The sequence below is a fragment of the Oncorhynchus masou genome, chromosome 25 (genome assembly GCF_036934945.1).
Source record: "Oncorhynchus masou masou isolate Uvic2021 chromosome 25, UVic_Omas_1.1, whole genome shotgun sequence".
Lineage (NCBI taxonomy): Eukaryota > Metazoa > Chordata > Actinopteri > Salmoniformes > Salmonidae > Oncorhynchus > Oncorhynchus masou.
Window position 1 is genome coordinate 43,296,727 of NC_088236.1, and position 20,567 is coordinate 43,317,293.

Below are 20,567 nucleotides of genomic sequence, written 5' to 3' on the forward strand. Positions count from 1 at the left end.
GAGCAACATTTATATCTACCTGGTGCTTCAGGCGCTATATAAAACAAAGCTCAGCGAGCAAACCCCTGGGCTATTTTTACCAATACAAAGTTGCATTTCTAAGACTGTTAGAAGTCTCACAAGCGCACAATGGAGTTAGTGTGTGTGTGTGTGTGTGTGTGTGTGTGTGTGTGTGTGTGTGTGTGTGTGTGTGTGTGTGTGTGTGTGTGTGTGTGTGTGTGTGTGTGTGTGTGTGTGTGTGTGTGTGTGTGTGTGTGTGTTTGTGAGCGAGCGAGCGGTTGATACGCTCCAATCATATGAGGGGTCGAAAAAAAGACTCAGATGATCTATAATAAAGTGCAGTATGCTTTGATGTCGCCCACAGATGATAAACTGATCTGGCTCATTATCTCTTTAAGACAGATCACTCTCGGTTCCTTAAAATTCTATTCAGCTTCTTTTTTTTTCTTGCCCGAGTAGATGGACTGTTACAGTAACCTCTCAGTGGGAGGTCGCAGTGGAGAACAGCCCTGACTGTTGAGAAATTCTCTCATGCAGCTTCAGTTTCATGATTTATGAGTGGAAAAGCTATGATTGCGCCAGATTTCTCTTTCTTCACACATTATGAAGGAAAACAGAGGTCAAGGATGGTGTTTTATTCTATAATACAAAATAATTAGATGTATTTATGAAATGTGTTAATAATAAAATGTAGGATCACATGTGGGAAAATCCAGTTTGGTGTTGACACAGTGGGGTCTGGTCCGGTCAGGTGTACAAGAACTGAAAGCCCCCCCATTCCAACCCCCAACAAGGAAAACACAACACACATTCCAGTGCTGAAAACCTGCCTCCCCCTAAATTCACACTCAGACGTTCACCCTGTAAACTCTCTCATTCTCTCTCCTCCTCTCTTCTTTCTCCCTCTGTCTTTCTCTCCCTAGGTGACGTTCACCAAGAGGAAGTTTGGCCTGATGAAGAAGGCGTATGAGCTGAGCGTGCTGTGTGACTGTGAGATCGCCCTCATCATCTTCAACAGCACCAACAAGCTGTTCCAGTACGCCAGCACCGACATGGACAAGGTGCTGCTCAAGTACACGGAGTACAACGAGCCCCACGAGAGCAGGACCAACTCTGATATCGTGGAGGTGAGTCCCCGGACACCGTACACACCACACATGTTCACACACACACTCACACACGCACGCACGCACGCACGCACGCACGCACGCACACACACACACACACACACACACACACACACACACACACACACACACACACACACACATTGATACTCAATGACCATGGACTACAAAAGAGTAAGGCATCCATCCAAAGTGAACAGACAACTATCCCTTGGGCTCTGTCTTATAGAGACAGGCCCCTATAGCCCGTGGCATCGGTAAGGCCCCTATAGCCCGTGGCATCGGTAAGGCCCTACAGCCCCTGTGAGATTTAGCGCATAGTTAGTGTCCCCTTGGCATTGTTGTGACTCGCGCTCCAGGGGATGTGTTATCCTAGGTCGTGGCGTGGACATGGGTGATGTAAGCCTGGCTCAGGAGGACGTTAAATGGCTGTGTCAGGTGAGCCGCACACCAGGCCGCGGGGACAGGCCAACATGCTCCAACGTGATCAACATGACCCTGGTTACACAACAGTCACCATGCTGATCTGCCTGAACCTGGTGGCCCACATACAAACACAAATGCACTCACGCACACACACACACACACACACGCACGCACACACACACACGCACACAGTGACTTTAGATTACACAAAGGTTCCCTCTTAAACCGACACAGGCACCCGAACACACAAACCCACATGCCTGGCTGCACACACAGCCACGCAAAGACAACATGCGAGACGGACCCTTGACACAGAAGTACAGGATGATTATGTTTTAGGGAGACATAAAAGAGAAGAAGAGGGTTATTTCTTAGTGAAGTTTACTGACCGCTCCAAAAGTATTAAAGATTACACAGAATAATGAATGCATGCTCCATTGTTGTTGTTGATGTACTTACCATTTCAAGTAAAAAAGGAACATATCCTACTTGGTATCGCTTCTATCAAAAGACAGTGCACTCAAAGCATTCTCCACATTAATGATGAAAACATAGACACACCAGACCGTATTCATTAGCATAGAATGCATTTAAGGAGGCATGTACCATATATCATGTTGGTAGCCTTAAGATATGCTCTGCTTGCTATTTGAAACGTACTCTTACTTTGCAAATGCAACTGTACCAGATGTATTAGATTATGTTGTTTAAATGCATTGGGCATATGCATTGCTATGTATTAATTACTGGAAAATTATACATTTCAGTGGAATTTCTTTAAAGAACACATTTTATCCAGTAGGCCTAGATACGGCCCATCTATAATATAGTGTTTACATATACTGTATGTAGTACCCCCAAGGCCTCCTTGTGTCCTTATGAAATACCCTAATTTCCCTACCATGCAGCGGCATGTAATTCATGTCCAACTACACGCAGAAAGATAACAAGCCTGCTCTCCGTGTCATTTATTTTACATTTACAAATTTAGCAGACACTCTTATCCATATCATAGCCTACATATCCAGTCTCTGCATATAAGCCCTTCGGCAACTGTAGTCGGTGTATTAGTCTCTCCTACAGAGACTGTGAAGAGAGCCGTCACATGTTTCAACAAGCACCCGTGACCAGACCTGCAGGGGCTTTGAAGCTCTTTATTAGCCGAGTGGAGGATGGCTAACGCGTAAACAGCTGTGTCTGAGGAGCACGCTAAAGAGTCTAACGGGGGAGTGCTGTGGCGCTGGCTTCTGTGATCCCGAGGCGGACATAGGTTCCGCTCGCTCAGACCGGACTCGCAGCGGGAGAAATCGATCTGAAGAGGCCATAGCCTTAAGCCGCGGCGTGCTTAAGGGATTGGCCACAGGGCACCCGCGAGCACGTTTAACGTGGGAGGTGGGTGGGTGGGTGGGGGGGGGGGGGGGGTGGATGTCTCCTGCCAAGCCTTGTGTGCCGCTGCTAAGTTACGTCACAGGTGGAGGATGTGGGTGGGTGTGAAAGACGGGGGGGGGGGGACAAAGGAGACTTCCTGTTGGGTAGGAAGAGCAGCGCATGGGGACAGGAGGACAGTATGACAGGGAAGGCCGGTCGTAGCAGGAGGGTGTAGGCCAAAGACCAGATAGCAATAGACTACCATGTGATGTAGTTGATATTAGTGTATGACTATAGATCTGCAACTCCTCAGATATAAACACAAATACACACACACACACACACAAACAGAGCATCTCAGTGCTTTGCGATGGGCTGCTGTGCCTGGAGGTGTAGTGGGAGGAGAGGCAGTGGTGGAGGAGCACAGTGCAGCGTGTGGGCGGCTGGCAGACAGGCCTGCTACATTAGCAATAAAGCTCTATGTAATTATCATGTCTTTGGTTGATAATTAGCGTTGTTGGGAGAGTGGCACTGAGCGGGTTGCACAGCCTCTCCAGCTACAGTATGTTTAAAAGGGACTCCAGGGCCCTCTCTCTCACTCTCTGTTTTTTTCCTCCTCTCTATTCTTCATTCATCTGGCCGTAACTTTGTTCAGTAGCTGCTATCAAGCTAATCAGGGCCGTGCACAGACCTTTTGGGGTGCGTGTGATTAAACAAAAAAAAGGGCACCACCCCCCCAAAACAAAATTCCCACAACCACGGTCACAGACTTATTGAGCAATTAATACAAGAAGAGGGGGAAAGCAGCACAATCTGTTCAGTAAAGTATTTTGCAGAACTACTTTGAACTGGAAAAAATGAGAAATACTGTACAGATTTAAGATATTCATTTGATCACCCTGTTGCAGGAGAAAATGTAGTGTATTTTGAGGTTTAAAGAAGCTTCTGAAGTTTGTAATTTCCACTTAGAAATTTCAGACTTGATTCTGCCTTACGAAAAGTGTATCAACCCCAACGAAAATGTCCATGAATTATAATCCATATAATAATTAAAATTTCCTTTTGTAACAGGATATTTTTCCTGCTGTAGCAAACAGGCTCAAATCACTTAGGAGTCTGGGCGCAATTTAGATTTTGGCCACTAGATGGCAGCAGTGTCTGTACAACGTTTTTGACTGATCCAATGAACCATTGCATTACATTTAAGACATCATTTAAGTCATTTAGCAGACGCTCTTATCCAGAGCGACTTACAAATTGGTGAATTCACCTTCTGACATCCAGTGGAACAGCCACTTTACAATAGTGCATCTAAATCATTAAGGGGGGGTGGTGAGAAGGATTAGGATTACAGTTCAAAATGCATCAAGTCTCCCCAAATGTGCCGTATTGGTCAATTGATTAATTTGTATAACTACAGAGAACATACACAACTTATATGGTAATAAAAAATGTAAGTTTACACACTCCCAAAAATGTCATAAATGATGGATAATTAGCTTCCGTACAGAAAAGACACTAACCTTCACACATCTAGATGACCAAAATCTAAATTGTGCCTAGACTCCTAAGTGATATAATGGCCTTTCTCTTGCATTTCAAAGATGATGGAACAAAAAATACATAGAAAACACGTTTCTTTCTTTGTATAATATTTTACCAGATCTAATGTGTTATATTCTCTTACATAGTATTCTAACTCTGGCCTCTCAAACCAATGTGAACATTCTGGTAATATCTGAAACTCGGCTAAATAACAATCCGACCGTGCCGGGTACTGATGTGTCTCTGGCTGGCTATACTGATTTTTTTACAGAGTGGGCAGAGGTGGAGGTGTTTCCGTATTTAAACAAGACAACGTAAATGTGTCTGTTTCCCTGTCCCTAAGCAATTTGTTTATCTAGTCCTAAATGTGGGCCAACTCCAATTAGGGGAGGGGTGGTAGGATTAGTGGAAAATAATAAAGAAGATAAATATATTTTTACAATATATATTTAAAATAATATATATATATTTAATTTTAAAATGATATGGGGTATTGGAAATGATGCAGAAAATTAAATTGATAGAAGCCACAATCTATCTGCAATATTAAAACTCATCTACAATCTATAAAATAAAATTTAAATAAATTATAATAATTCCCAATTTACGCCAGTGGGAATTTATCGCCCTCCCTCTGCCTCAACATGTGCCCTTAGCCAATTGTCTGACTTGCTATCTAACTATGGTAAATCTGAACTAATACTTTTGGGTGATCTTAATCTGGATTGGTTGATGCCAGCTTCTGATAGGCTGAAAGATATCTGCATTACGCTAAATCTAGCTCAGTTGATAACTGAACCAACTCGGCCCAACTTTAAACACCCTGAAAATTCTACAATATTAGATATATTTTGACAAATACTCCTGTAAGTATACAGCCAATGGAATTTTTGCTCATGAGTTGAGTGACCATTGTCCCATTGCCTGCATAAGAGATGCAAATCTACCTAAATCGCACCCTCACATTATTACAAAGAGAAAGTATAGAAATTTCAATGAGATACAATTCTTGTCTGATCTGGAATTGTGTGAAAGGGGGTTGTGTCAGATATCACTGACTTGGATCAGGCCCTAAATTGTTTTACTTTTTTGCTCAACTCTATTGCAGATAAGCATGCTCTGTTAAAAAAAACAAAGGGTAAGGGATAGAGCTAATCCCCGGTTCACGCAAGAACTATCAAATAATCTTCAGAGAGGAATTTAGCCGACAGATTCTACGTCTGACTGGTAGTCCTTCAGGTGCTTGAGAAATAGATGTCAATCCCTGGTTAGAAAGGCCAAATTGGTATCCTTCTTGAACTGTGTATCTGAGAATGGTGGGAATCCAGATGACTTCTGGAAGATAGTCAAATCTCTCTCTCAAAAAAAAACTCCAACCCCTCATTACCCCAGCAGGTTATGACAACCTCTGGTCCCATAACAGATAAGATGGACATCTGTGGTGCTTTTAACAACCAATTTGCCTCAGCGGGCCATCTATTTGATCAAATTGCTTCTGAAAACTCTGATTCCAGCAGAGGGAGTTGACTCGCCTGAAGTCAGGTCGCAGAGAATGATACAATCCCAGGTACACATTCCTAACTTTAATTTAAGTCATTTGATGTCTACGATGTACAAGTGCCTTACTGAAGATCAAGGTAAAGGCTGACTCACTTGATCCCTTGATCCCTTGATCCCTTGATCCCTTGATCCCACAAAGGCGGAGATTATTTACAACCCCCCCCCCCCCCCCCAAAAAAAAAAAATACAAATAAAATTATACCACCACCAAAAAGGGCACTTTTGAGACTGGAAAGGCAAAGGGACATGTGCTCCACACAAGTAGAGCCCTATCTGTGCATGTGCCTGATGCTAATCCACCAGGGAGATGATTGAAATAGACAGAAGAGGGAGAGAGAGGAAGGGAAAAGGGAAAGAAAGAGAAGAGGGAGATAGATAGAGAAGGAGGTTGTGAATGGGCTCGATGACTCACTTAGGGAAAACTGTCTCAGCTGAGGATGACACGACCACAAATATATGTACAACCAAAGAGACCAAGATACCAATGTTGTTCTCAGCGACGTTCTGCGTTTTGAACCTTTTTGACATCATCAATTGGAGGGAGAGAAAAAACTCTTTCAAACTGTAATATCATGAACAAGCACTGCGGAAAATTGAATCAAGATGGCCACCAAAGTCTAAGCAAGGGAAAATAGCTCCCTGCCAATTACTGTGATTGGAGCACAGCAGCCAGGGTAACAAGAGATTAATGATCCAATCCAATGGAAAATGGATGTTCAATTGGAACATGATAGGCCCATCTGTTTCTGAGTATTTTCTAGTTGCCTCCATTGAAGGATTTAGGTGGACTCTAGTATTCTTAAATATCTTTAGATTCTCATTTAAATAGTCCTACATGAGAGCATCAGATGCTAGAGAAAAGTTGGGAAGGTCCACATAATTAAAGTTAAAGACATTAATATTTAGTTTATTGAATTCATTAATTTAATCAATGTTAAAAAAACAAACACGCGTAGTGTACACACAGCTAGGCTATCTGGTTGTGTTGTTGTCCGAACGGCCCTCTGAGTCTCCTCTTGGCAGGTCTATAGTGCAGTTTGCCACTGGCTCCAGATGAAAAGCTCCAACACACAGATAGATTTCCTATACTCTCCAGCTGCCAGGGCGGTTTCCTGGACATGTGAGCAGCATTAGTGGAGAAATGGGAAGCCGTGTTGGGAAATGACAGGAGAATGGATCTATCCTTTCCTTTTTTATACCTTCTCACCAAGAGTCTTCTCCGAGTTCTCATTGGAGATTTACGACATGAATATGGGGATTCTTAATTGCCAGTGCACATGAAAGACCTTTTACTTCTAGTGGGTAGACAGAGCCAAGCCAAATGTGGCTGGCGCTCAGTGCAATCGAACAGCCCCAGTCCAACGACACACTCTCTGTGCAGCCTCTGCCAAATCCCCATTCCACAACGTGTTTTGTTTTTCCTCTGTGAAACAAAGAGCACACGTTTCAGAAGGCACTGGAGGGTGTAGATTGAGGACCAGCCTAGAGGGGAGGGTGGGGTTTGGCTTGATAGGGGATAGTAGGAGGTGTGGCCGTGATGATGGTCATAACCTCAGCCTAGTTTAGTGCCCCACGCGCCGAAGCAGTGGCCACGGCTTCACATGGGGCGCCACATCGGCACGTGGCACAGCCCTCATCCAGGAGAGGAGGGAGAGGAGGAGGGCAAGTGGCCAATCCCATTCCACCCCAGATTAACCTAATCTGAGAGTTCACTTCACCCTTTAATCTTAAAGAGCAGCAGCGAGAACCTGCCTGACCACCCTCCCTCCCTCTCCCCTCTCCTTTATCTCTCTCACTCTCTATCCTCACCTAGCGGGAACTTCTGAATGAGAGGGGGGGGAGCAGAGGGATGGTGAGAGGAGGGAGGGAGGCAGGCTGGTAATTATTTCCAAAGGTCATTCTGTTAATGACTACCTGCTTGGCTAATGAGATTCAGTAAAGCTCACTCACGATGTTTCGCTGGCGTATGTTTCGCCCGTGTGCCGAGACGTGTGAGGAGAAGCACAGGTGTGACTGCAGCCCAGCGTCAGTCCATCGGAGGGAGGGAGGAGAGAAGAGAGCAGGAGAGAATGGAGGTGGGAGGGCATGAGCGTGAGAGAGAAAAAGAGAAATGTACCAACATCCACACACATTTATTATATGCCTCGCACAACATTTAATTTGGCAAAGAAACGTGATTTTTTTTCTCCCACATTTATAAATACCAGGGAGACTAATTATCTGCGTTCAGTCTAATTTGCCTCCAAACTTTTCCTTACGACTTAATTAAAGCCTTTTTTCTCCATCGTGTTCTTGCACGTCAACAGACTCCGAGCATGTGATATCCCTTTCAAAGTGCCAGTGTGCTCTTGCCTTATTTCTTGTGAAAATATTTTCAAGCATGTGTGCTATTCTATGTACTTATTTGGATTCTAAACAGCAGAGAGAACATTGGCCTTAAGGGGTTTTCTCTGTGGATTGCTGCTCAATGACTGCTTCTTCTGCCTAACAAAGAGCCCTGCTGTCAACTCCTCCAGTTGCTGTAAACTCCTCCAGTTTAAATGCCTGCACTAATTTACCTCCCCCATTTCTACACATATCAACGTCCAGGAGAAATAAAGAAGTTATGATACGCTGTCTTACAGTTGTCCAGGTTGATGTTGGGCTTGTGTTTGAGGTGCTGTGACAGACAGACAGACAGACAGACAGACAGACAGACAGACAGACAGACAGACAGACAGACAGACAGACAGACAGACAGACAGACAGGGTGTGTCAGCAAGAGGCTGTGGATAGATCAGCCACGCTGCTTGTTTTTCAACCTGAGTTGAGGATTAAAGGACAGAAGCTGCTTCGACTGCCTAAGTCAATTAACCTTCTGACCTTGGCATGCTAACGGCATAGGGATAGGTCAAAACAAAGACTGGCATGCCATTTCATCTTTATCTGCCACATATTACATGCTTGTGAAACATCTTCCCAGGGTTTCGCGTCATGAATTCCATCAACTTTGAGGCATTTCTTTGTACTCTTCCAGTCAGCCCTCCCTAAACACCCTGTCCCAAGAGCATTTGCGTATGTTTTTTTCTCTCTCTTTCCCCCCCACTCCAGTCTGTGTTTTCCTCGCACTTCCCTGCGATTATAAACAGCTGCGGAGTTCAAGCAGTGCCACGTTAAAATGTGTATGTTTCAGATGTCCAAACTGGGAGCCCCCACACCTCTCCCTTCTCCCTCCCTCTCTATTTTTGTCATTCTTTTCCCCAATAAATGCCTCAAAAACCGGTAGTGGTCTAAAAATAGATTGTGGCGGAGCTAAATATAGTGCTTAGTTGGCGGGGCTGGCTATGAGAGTGGAGAAGAATAGGCATGGAATAGCTGTGTGTGTGTGTGTGCGCAAAGCGCCAGGTTGTTCATTCAGTCTCCCTCTCTCACGACAGTGAACACTTGCCTCCAGAGACCACATGCACATGACCCGGGTGGTCAGAGACCCAGTGGTGCCAATAGACATTTGATACTCGGGATAAAGGATTTCATTCACAGCTTTTTTTCTTTCTCTCTTAGACTCCCTGTCCTTTTCTTCTCCTCTCAGAGAAATGAAAGGCACAGCTTTCTTGAAGTTTATCATGCTTTATGAGCAGCCTTGTTTCAATAACACACACACTCCTATGCATCAGACATTTTAGTCATTTAGCAGACACTCTTATCCAGAGCAAGTAAGTTTCATGTTCAAGGGCACATTGGCAGATGTTTCACCTAGTCAGCTCAAGGATTTGAACTAGCAGCCTTTCAGGTACCGGCCCAACACTATAAACGCCAGGCCGCCGTGTTATGTCACACGGAGACAAATCTCTATTATTTGTTCATCAGGTTTCAGGTAGTCAAATGTTCAAGGGGTAGTTAAAGTCCTGTTGGGAGTAAAGGCTTAATGACATTTGTCACAAGGGTTGAGAAGGGAACTAACGGCAGCTTCACCTCCATTGGGGCTCGAAAATGTCAAGTCGTTTTCACACAAGTTAATTGGCAGGTAATCACCCCTAGCAGGAGTTACAAATCTGAGAGATGTCACCCACCCCCACGGCCAAGGCAACCTGCTGGTGGAACCATAATGAGGCCTGCATGCTAAAGATAAGCTAAAACCTCTCCTCATCATGACTTCACGGCAGCGCACGGTATTGTACAGAGCCATGATCGCATGGAGCTCCCTTCCATCTCCAATTGCTCAAGCAAACTGCAAAATTACCTTTAAAAAAAAGAAGATTAAACAACGTCTTATGGAATGGCAGGGACTGTGAGGGGACACACACATGACAACAATAAAAGTCTCGCTTGCTTTTAGATTCCTCTTTTGGGAGAAGCACAAGACAACATGGCAGTGTGCGCATGCTGATTACAGTCCTTAGCTCAGCATTTTGTTCCACATCAGACAGACAGACAGACAGCCAGTCCAGAAAAGCAGAACTCCTGACTAGGAACTACAAGTAGCGTTTTGATCATTGCAAACATTCTAAGGTCCATACAAGCGGAAGTCTGAGGTACAACAACAAAAAAAGGCCTTTTAAAATAGACCTTTTGAAATGTGTCAATATTTTGTCCCTGTGGCAGTCCACTTCTGAGGCCACACTGCCAAGCGCAGGCTCTTTCACTACACAGCCCAAAAACACTTCACGCCAGTCATTAAGATGAAATGATGCCTTATTCTTTGAAACTATTTGTGGAAAACTTTGAATATTGAATATCTATTCTTATAGCTGGTGTTTCCTGCCATGCCCCTCCCATGGTGGCTGTGGACAGCGAGGGAGGGAGGCAGGGAGGGTGTGGAAACTCAAGGTCACAGCGTGGAGGTCAAACGGCTGGTCATTGTTACTCAGGGCCTCCAGGCCTCTTTCCTGTTGTGGCACCAAGCGATAAGCGACACAGAGACAAAAGACGATAACGATGAAGATTGGTGGGCCACCGAGGGGACGGACGGGGTGGGGATCAAGACGACAGGGTGTAGACTTACTCATTACAGCCAGAACCAATCATTCATGACCAGCCCTTATGTAGCCAGGGGGGCTACAGTAAGTACAGTTATTCTCCTAGCGTTACTGGTCAAATACATGTTCTTGGTGTCCCATGCAGAGTTTTTTTTTAAACACTGAGGGCTAGGAGGGGAGGACATTAGAGATCGGGGTACAAATGTCCTCTTTATCCTTCTTCACTGTGCTGGCATTGTGCCTTTATAGTGGCTGGCTCATTATGAGTGATTCACTGTGAATGGTCACACTGTCCTCCTGACTGAGGATGCTGCTTCTGCTAACAGTCTGATACAGTCTGATATTGACATGATTTGGGCCGCGAGTGTTTCTTCCTTATGGACAGCACAGTCCTCTTGTACAGTGGCTGAGACTTGTCTCTGAAACACTCCTGTTTCTCTTTGGACTCCATGACTACTCCACCAGAAGCACCACATCCATGTCCCCTTTCCCAGTTTGAATGGGATGAAAATGAATTGACAGAGGACACGCATGAAAACACACTCTGGCCATTTCGCATTCTGCTTTTCGTTTAACTCATCCTCCAGTATGGTGATCCCAGAGAGCTGTAATTGCACACTTTGGAGAGCGATATTACCAAACGGATTCTAACTGCTAGCCTTTGATTCCTGATTATAGTGTTCCAGAATACCAGGACCAGGGGGCTTCAAAGCAGCCAAATAACTGAGAAGTCATTGATGCATTTATTCATTTTTTAAACGTCGCCTCAACCCCATTGCAGTGGGATTCACAAATTATAACCAAAAAGTATTCTGAATTCGGGGTCCAATAGATTGCCACACATGCACACGCAGATGCGCACACACACACACACACACACACACACACACACACACACACACACACACACACACACACACACACACACACACACACACACACACACACACACACACACACACACACACACACACACACACACACCACCTATCTCTGGGCATATCCTCTCTCTCTACATGGTACTGGCATGTTCAGACCACGCTTCATGAAACTGTGGCCTTCCTGTCTTTGGTCTGCCATCTGCTTCCAATAAGCTAAGCCCGGCTGATCCCTCTGATGTTCCCCCACTTGCACAAGTGGCTGAGAGAGAGAGAGAAATAGAGAGAGGGGGAGCTAGCAGTCCGAGCACTCTATTGCTGTATCCCACCGCTGGCTGCCACCAACAAGGCATCTGTGAATGTGCTTAGAGTGCAGTAACATGACGATGGGGCATGAATCCACAGTGGGCCCCTGCTATCTTGTTAGCTGTGATGGGAAAGGACATTGTTTCTCCCCATAGCTCCTAGTCATTCACAATGGGCTGCTCTCACCAATCTGCTCGGGTGAAATTGAGCATGGTACTTTGTAATGGTGAGGGAGCTCTGTTCTCCGCCCTGTGGCCTCACCCCACACACTTTTGCACACATGGATGAGAGGTTGCCACACACTGGTATGATGGTCAGTGTGTGTGTGTGTGTGTGTGTGTGTGTGTGTGTGTGTGTGTGTGTGTGTGTGTGTGTGTGTGTGTGTGTGTGTGTGTGTGTGTGTGTGTGTGTGTGTGTGTGTGCGCACCATATTAGACCCAGACAATGACACTCTCTAGGCTCAGTCAGAAACGTGACCAGTAAGAAGTTGTTTATCTCACATAACAATCCCTCATGATTTTCCCTTTCTTCCACACACCAAACATGATTAACCACAAGATACTCTGTTATTAAAACCCTTTAATGTGCTTATTTGGCCAAGTGTTTTTCCACCAGCAAGTGCTGAATTTGACCACAAAAGTACAAGAAGACATACAGTGCATTCGGAAAGTATTCAGACTCCTTTACTTGTTTTTCCCCTCATCAATGTTCACACAATACTCCATAACAACAAAGCAAAAACAGGTTTTTAGACATTTTTGCGCAAATAATCATAATAATAACTGAAATATCACATTAAAATAACTATTCAGACCCTTTACTCAGTACTTTGTTGAAGCACCTTTGGCAGCAAGTACAGCCTCAAATCTTCTTGGGTAGGACGCTACAAGCTTGGTACACCTGTATTTGGGGAGTTTCTCCCATTCTTGTCTGCAGATCCTCTCAAGCTCTGCCAGGTTAGATGGGGAACGTCGCAGCACAGCTATTTTCAGGTCTCTCCAGAGATGTTTGATTGGGTTCAAGTCAAGGCTCTGGCTGGGCCACTCAACGACATTGAAACTTGTCTTGAAGCCACTCCTGCGTTGTCTTGGCTGTTTGCTTAGGGTCATTGTCCTATTGGAAGCTGAACTTTCAACCCAGTCTGCAGTCCTGAGTGCTCTGGGGCAGGTTTTTATCAAGGATCTCTGGACTGCTCCGTTCATCTTTCCCTTGATCCTGACTAGTCTCCCAGTCCCTGCAGCTGAAAAACATCCCCACAGCATGATGTTACCACCACCATGCTTCACCATAGGGATGGTGACAGGTTTCCTCGAGACCTGACGATTGGCATTCAGGCCAAAGAGTTACATTTTGGTTTCATCAGACCAAAAAAAATATTGTTTCTCATGGTCAGAGTCATTTAGGTGCTTTTTGGCAAACTCCAAGCGGGTTGTCATGTGCCTTTTACTGAGTAGTGGCTTCTGTCTGGCCACTCTACCATAAAGGCCTGATTGGTTGAGTGCTGCAGAGATGGTTGTTCCTCTGGAAGGTTCTCCCATCTCCACAGATGAGCTCTGGAGCTCTGTCAGAGTGACCATCGGGTTCTTGGTCACTTCCCTGACCAAGGCCCTTCACTCCCAATTGCTCCGTTTGGCCGTGCGACACAATCATGTCTCGGAGCTCTAAGGCAATTCCTTTGACTTCATGACTTGGTTATATGGTTACCTTATATAGACAGGTGTGTGCCTTCTCCAAATCATGCCTAATCATTTGAATTTACCACAGGTGGGCTCCAATCAAGTTGTAGAGACATCTCAAAGATTATCAAATGAAACAGGATGCACCTGAGCTCAATTTCGAGTCTCATAGTAAAGGGTCTAAATACTTATGTAAATAAGGTATTTCTGTAATTATTTGTAATACATTTGAAAACATTTTTAAAACCCTGTTTGCACTTTGTCATTATGGCGTATTGTGTGTAGATCTATGAGGAAAATTATTGATTTAATCGATTTTAGAATCAGGCTAACACTTTCCGAATGTACTGTATTTACAAGAAAAGTATCGTTCTTTCGGTTTTCACTGATCTTTATTAGATAAGGCCATAGTCATTGTCCATAATTTTGTCTCTGCTCTCACCCAAAATCTATGCAGTTAATGTTGTTGGTCTTGAGGACCTTGCGAAACATCATCCCCCCATCTGTCACCATGGGTCATAAACACATTATTGAATGTACGCCTTAGCCGTCATACCCCACTGCCAAGATAACCCAGGGATGAGGCCACTGGAATGATCACCAGTTAACACTCCCAAAATACGAGCCAATGCCCCCACCTGGGCAAAGGTTGTCTCCAACAAGCAAACGAGAGAGAGAGAGAGAGAGAGAGAGAGAGAGAGAGAGAGAGAGAGAGAGAGAGAGAGAGAGAGAGAGAGAGAGAGAGAGAGAGAGAGAGAGAGAGAGAGAGATGGTCTGGGTGGCAGAGTTCCCAGCAGCCGAACCCTGGTATGGCATGGGCTCTAGCATCAGCTGTCCCTCACGCTGCGTAAAACTAGAAACCAAAATAACCTGTAGTATACCCCTTGAAATACCCACCCAAAATCACCCTGATTACAAGATAGCATGTTCCAAGAAATATTATTATGCATTACATAAGTGTGCATTGAATTCGTGGTTTTGTAATGTACAGTGCCTTGCGAAAGTATTCGGCCCCCTTGAACTTTGCTATTCAGCCCCTTTACTTTCAGTGCAGCAAACTCTCTCCAGAAGTTCAGTGAGGATCTCTGAATGATCCAATGTTGACCTAAATGACTAATGATGATAAATACAATCCACCTGTGTGTAATCCAGTCTCCGTATAAATGCACCTGCACTGTGATAGTCTCAGAGGTCCGTTAAAAGCGCAGAGAGCATCATGAAGAACAAGGAACACACCAGGCAGGTCCGAGATACTGTTGTGAAGAAGTTTAAAGCCGGATTTGGATACAAAAAGATTTCCCAAGCTTTAAACATCCCAAGGAGCACTGTGCAAGCGATAATATTGAAATGGAAGGAGTATCAGACCACTGCAAATCTACCAAGACCTGGCCGTCCCTCTAAACTTTCAGCTCATACAAGGAGAAGACTGATCAGAGATGCAGCCAAGAGGCCCATGATCACTCTGGATGAACTGCAGAGATCTACAGCTGAGGTGGGAGACTCTGTCCATAGGACAACAATCAGTCGTATATTGCACAAATCTGGCCTTTTTGGAAGAGTGGCAAGAGGAAAGCCATTTCTTAAAGATATCCATAAAAAGTGTTGTTTAAAGTTTGCCACAAGCCACCTGGGAGACACACCAAACATGTGGAAGAAGGTGCTCTGGTCAGATGAAACCAAAATTGAACTTTTTGGCAACAATGCAAAATGTTATGTTTGGCGTAAAAGCAACACTGCTCATCATCCTGAACACACCATACCCACTGTCAAACATGGTGGTGGCAGCATCATGGTTTAGGCCTGCTTTTCTTCAGCAGGGACAGGGAAGATGGTTAAAATTGATGGGAAGATGGATGGAGCCAAATACAGGACCATTCTGGAAGAAACCCTGATGGAGTCTGCAAAATACCTGAGACTGGGACGGAGATTTGTCTTCCAACAAGACAATGATCCAAAACATAAAGCAAAATCTACAATGGAATGGTTCAAAAATAAACATATCCAGGTGTTAGAATGGCCAAGTCAAAGTCCAGACCTGAATCCAATCGAGAATCTGTGGAAAGAACTGAAAACTGCTGTTCACAAATGTTCTCCATCCAACCTCACTGAGCTCGAGCTGTTTTGCAAGGAGGAATGGGAAAAAATGTCAGTCTCTCGATGTGCAAAACTGATAGAGACATACCCCAAGCGACTTACAGCTGTAATCGCAGCAAAAGGTGGCGCTACAAAGTATTAACTTAAGGGGGCTGAATAATTTTGCACGCCCAATTTTTCAGTTTTTGGTTTGTTAAAAAAGTTTGAAATATCCAATAAATGTCGTTCCACTTCATGATTGTGTCCCACTTGTTGTTGATTCTTCCCAAAAAAATACAGTTTTATATCTTTATGTTTGAAGCCTGAAATGTGGCAAAAGGTTGCAAAGTTCAAGGGGGGCGAATACTTTCTCAAGGCACTGTACCTTCAAAAAGCATATATTCTCAGCTTAGGGTGTGAGTTGTGAGGTGGGGTGTGGATGCGAAGGGTACAGATGAAGAGTGTATGGTATGTAGGACACAGTGTCTACACTCCTCCTTCTGCACACAGGCCCCCTGACAGGCCGAGCCAGGAGGGAACATCATGAGGAAGGAGTTTAATTAGGAGCACGCCTCCAGAAAGGGAGAGACAGGGACAGAGACACAGAGCCAAGCAGCCGAGCAGTCTTTCCTCTCTCGCGTTCTTGCTTTCTTTCTCCATCACTCCTCTCTCTCTCTCTCTCTCTCTCTCTCTCTCTCTCTCCCTCTCTCAACCCCTCTTTTCCTCCTGTCTTGCTTCCTCTGTTTCTCATCTCTCTCTTTTTCTCTCACTTCAAAGTGTGTCCAGGATAGCCTATTGTCTGCTTTGTTAGATTGATCTCCCCTCATCAATATAGCTTTGGACTGTGGATCACAGAGCTTTTATCTCCAACTGCTATTAAGATGTCAGCATCTTGGTCTTCGTACCGAGGTATTTTTCTCCCCTCACAATTATTATTTTTAGATAGACAGACGGGAAACATTTGATGTCAGTGAAAATATGTGGGAATAAAACAGCGTTGATTTGAGCATTTGACGTGAGTGAGGTGTTTTATCACTATGTTTGCATTATCTACATATCCCCTGAACAGTTGTTTATTTTCCTGCCATTTCTTGACATGGTGTATTTATCTTTCTTTCTATATCGACTATGACTACATTAGCGGGGAAATGTATATTTTTACTTTTATTTATCGTTTTGATACACTGGCCACTTATTTTCTCGCTTTTGAGATGATGTCAGTGGATCTAAAACAGCAGGCCACGATTGGAGCAGCAGTGGATGACGGAGTAGACTGGGTAAGAGATTCAGGGAACTAAGGAGAGGTCAATGGGCCACAACGACAGAGGGAAGCGAGACACTTCCAGAGAGAGAGAGAGAGAGAGAGAGAGAGAGAGAGAGAGGCCTTCTATGGCCATGTCATGGCTGCATTGCCTCTGATTGGCTGCTGGGCTGGATGGCAGCACTTGGCAACAGGTGTGATGTCCCTGACAGGTGGGCATGTCTGGGATGAGTGGCATAGTGACCTTGCATGGCACCCTTAAACTGCTGAGCCCCGGTGGAAAGCTAAGCCAGGGCCACATGCCTCAAAGTCATATGACACTCCCACCCTCCGTCCCACTACCTCATCAACACCCCCAGACAGGCCCACTGCCCCATATCAGTCACGCCATATGGGTCTCAAGTTTGTAGTACAGTTTGTTACTGTACTACACAACTACACTAAAGACCAGAGCAAAGTACTCAAATATTTGAAAAAGGGACAGAGAGAGACAGAGAGAGACACAGAGAGAGACACAGAGAGAGACAGAGACACAGAGAGAGACAGAGACACAGAGAGAGGGACAGAGAGGCTTGTGAATCTTGACACGCTACCTCACCACGAGACGCCTCCGGCATCAAACAGCGATCTCACAAACGAAGCCCTCAGTTCACTAAAACCACACTTTAAAAATAGCTTTATTCTCCTGACATCAGAGATGACTGGAGTGTTATTTGTTTTAGAAACAGGCGGCTCACTCTTAGTCACTTCTATCAATTTACAGTAGTGCGCTTCTCTGCTTGCGACGACAAGCAGAGTGTCACACAAATGAGGAGAATAAAATGGTGAGGTTAACTTATTTTAGCATCTCTCTCTCCCATTATCTCACTCTCTCTATTTGTCTCTAGCATTGAGACACACACACACACATATGATCACCATCAAATCTAAGCTGCATTAAAGATAATGTAGTTACAGTGGTGGGTGTGATAGGGAAGCCCAGATGAAAGCAGCGTGAAGCGCCGTCATCTGCTCAGACAGGAGCGGGTCTGTGATACTCCTCCTGTAGACTAATCTCCTTTTATTAAAGCCGGCCTCTGTGGAGGAGAGAGCGAGGGGAAGGGAGGGAAGGGAGGGAAGTGGGTCTTTGATGGAAGCTCTAACTATCAGTTGCTACACCTTTCATTTCACTACTTCACTCACTGTAAATCTAATCGACACAATATGGGACACATCTCTGCACTCAAAACACCAGTGTGTGTGTATGTACACACACACATAAACAAACACACAAGCATATGCAGGTCGCTCAAGAGTAGGGTTGCAAAGGGAGGGTATTTTACTGGAAACTTTAGAAGTTTACCAGTAAACTACCAGAATTTTGGTATCTTTCAAGAATTTCATGTAATCTAATACAAGACATCTCGTGGCCTTTTTGGGTACTTCAGATTATCACAGGCGTCTGTAATTATCTCTGGCCCTCTGTGTGGCCTTCACATGTAAAATATATGAAATAATTGAATAAGATGATTTAAAAATAAAATATAGAATGACAAAGCTGTAAAACATTATCCGAAATATAACCATCAACTTACCATTGGTGTTTCAGCATGACATTTCCTTTATAGATTTGTTTTTACAAACTGTACTTATTTTACTATATCAATATGTATTTGTTGTCAATGTTTTGGCATCAAACTGGCTGCAGTTGTGAATAAAGTCAATAGTTGGAAGAGTTGCAGAGTTAATTGAAAATAATGCCATTGCTGATTAGATGCTTTGTCCATTAATTAGGCTATTTTCTTGAACCATATGGTCTATATACTCAAAACTCATGGACAATAGGGACACAGATATAACAAATGAATGCTATATTGTCTATGACTGAATTATGTGTGATGTTTTCCTCTAGAGGACACTCGTTTAAAAAAAAGGTGTTTTAACCCTATCCCAAACTTTAACCCTTACCTTAACCAATCGGAATGAGTGCCTGAATGTAATGTTTTAACCCTATCCAAAACCTAATCAGAAGGTTGCGTGTTTTTAGTTTTTTAGTTTTAACCCTATCCTAAACCTTAACTCTTACCTTATCCATTCAGATTGAGTGCCTAAACGTTATGTTTTAACCCTATCTAAAACCTTAACCCTTAACTTTCAAAATGTGGTATTTGGAGAAACTTTAAAATGTGTTGTTTTGGAGAAATGTGGATAAACGTCGTCTAATTCTGCAGTGAGACTGTGAGAGCTTGTTGCTTACATACCTAAACACACAAATTAAAACACACGTGCTGTAGATACACAAAAACAACACGTGCAGAGAAACGATGTTAGATATAATTGTATCACTACCACTTTAGTGAGATACTGTATATCTTGGTCTAACGAGGGATAGAAAGACAGCTCTTCTCTTCCCTTTCCTCCTTCGGTGGCATTGAGAGAAGGGGGGGGGCGTGCTGTGGCCACAGAAACAGGATCAGGTGGCCATCAGGTGGCCAAGAGAGAGATTGCTGCCTGTATACACAGTCTGTCAAACACACACTCTTACACTACCACAGACCTGCCACACACAAACCCAACGCACACATACATCTGTAGCCATAACAGTCCCATTCTGGCCTCCTCGGCTGCCAATGTCAGCAATATGTTTTATTTCGATGTTCGACTGTGTCTCTGTGTGATTACAATGTATATAGTCCCCATGGCGCCTCATTTGAGAGAGGAGTATGGATTTCATGTATTGTTAGTGAATGCTATTAAATCATTTATGTTCTTCTGACTGTTTAGCTACATGTTAACTTGTTGACAAGGACACCGCTATGTCCCCACCCCACTCCATCCCATCCCACATTGATGGACATGGGAATAGATCCTGTCAAAGCACTTTATGCCACACCAAGGACCACATCCCATTTAGCCCGTCAGTACCCACTTTAACCTCTATGACACATTAGGCACACACACACACACACACACACTGTTTTTTTGTTTTTTTACACATCTAATTCATTCCTTCGGTCAGTTGAGTCCATTCTCAGGATCCATTCTAACAAGGGCCTAATTCACATTCCCTCTCCCCTGCTTTACTCTGGGCCCTGTTCCCCTGCCCTTCAACTGTGTTGTGCGACTGCTCTGTTTACAGACGTTGAGAAAGAAGGGTCTAAACGGCTGTGACAGCCCCGACCCCGACGCAGACGACTCGGTCGGCCACAGCCCCGAGTCTGAGGACAAGTACAGGAAAATAAATGAGGACATTGATCTGATGATCAGCAGACAGAGACTGTGTGTAAGTACCGCCCGACACTCCCTGAGCCTTCTTCTCACCCTTCTCTCCCCCCTCTCTCTCTCTCTCTTTCTTGTCTTCCTTTCTCCCTTCCTCCATCCGTGCGTCTGCTGTCCATATGATGGATTTTTTT

At 44.3% G+C, this 20,567-nt stretch overlaps 1 protein-coding gene across 4 annotated transcripts in view; it reads left to right on the plus strand.

The window, feature by feature from the left end:
- Positions 1-20,567, plus strand: part of LOC135514382 (myocyte-specific enhancer factor 2C-like) — a 91,200-nt gene that overhangs the window by 47,701 nt on the left and 22,932 nt on the right. For all 4 annotated transcript variants that reach the window (XM_064937830.1, XM_064937829.1, XM_064937827.1 and 1 more), the window contains exons 3-4: positions 924-1,127; positions 20,294-20,437. In XM_064937830.1, coding sequence (XP_064793902.1) covers positions 924-1,127; positions 20,294-20,437 — 348 coding nt within the window. The remainder of the gene's footprint in view (positions 1-923; positions 1,128-20,293; positions 20,438-20,567) is intronic.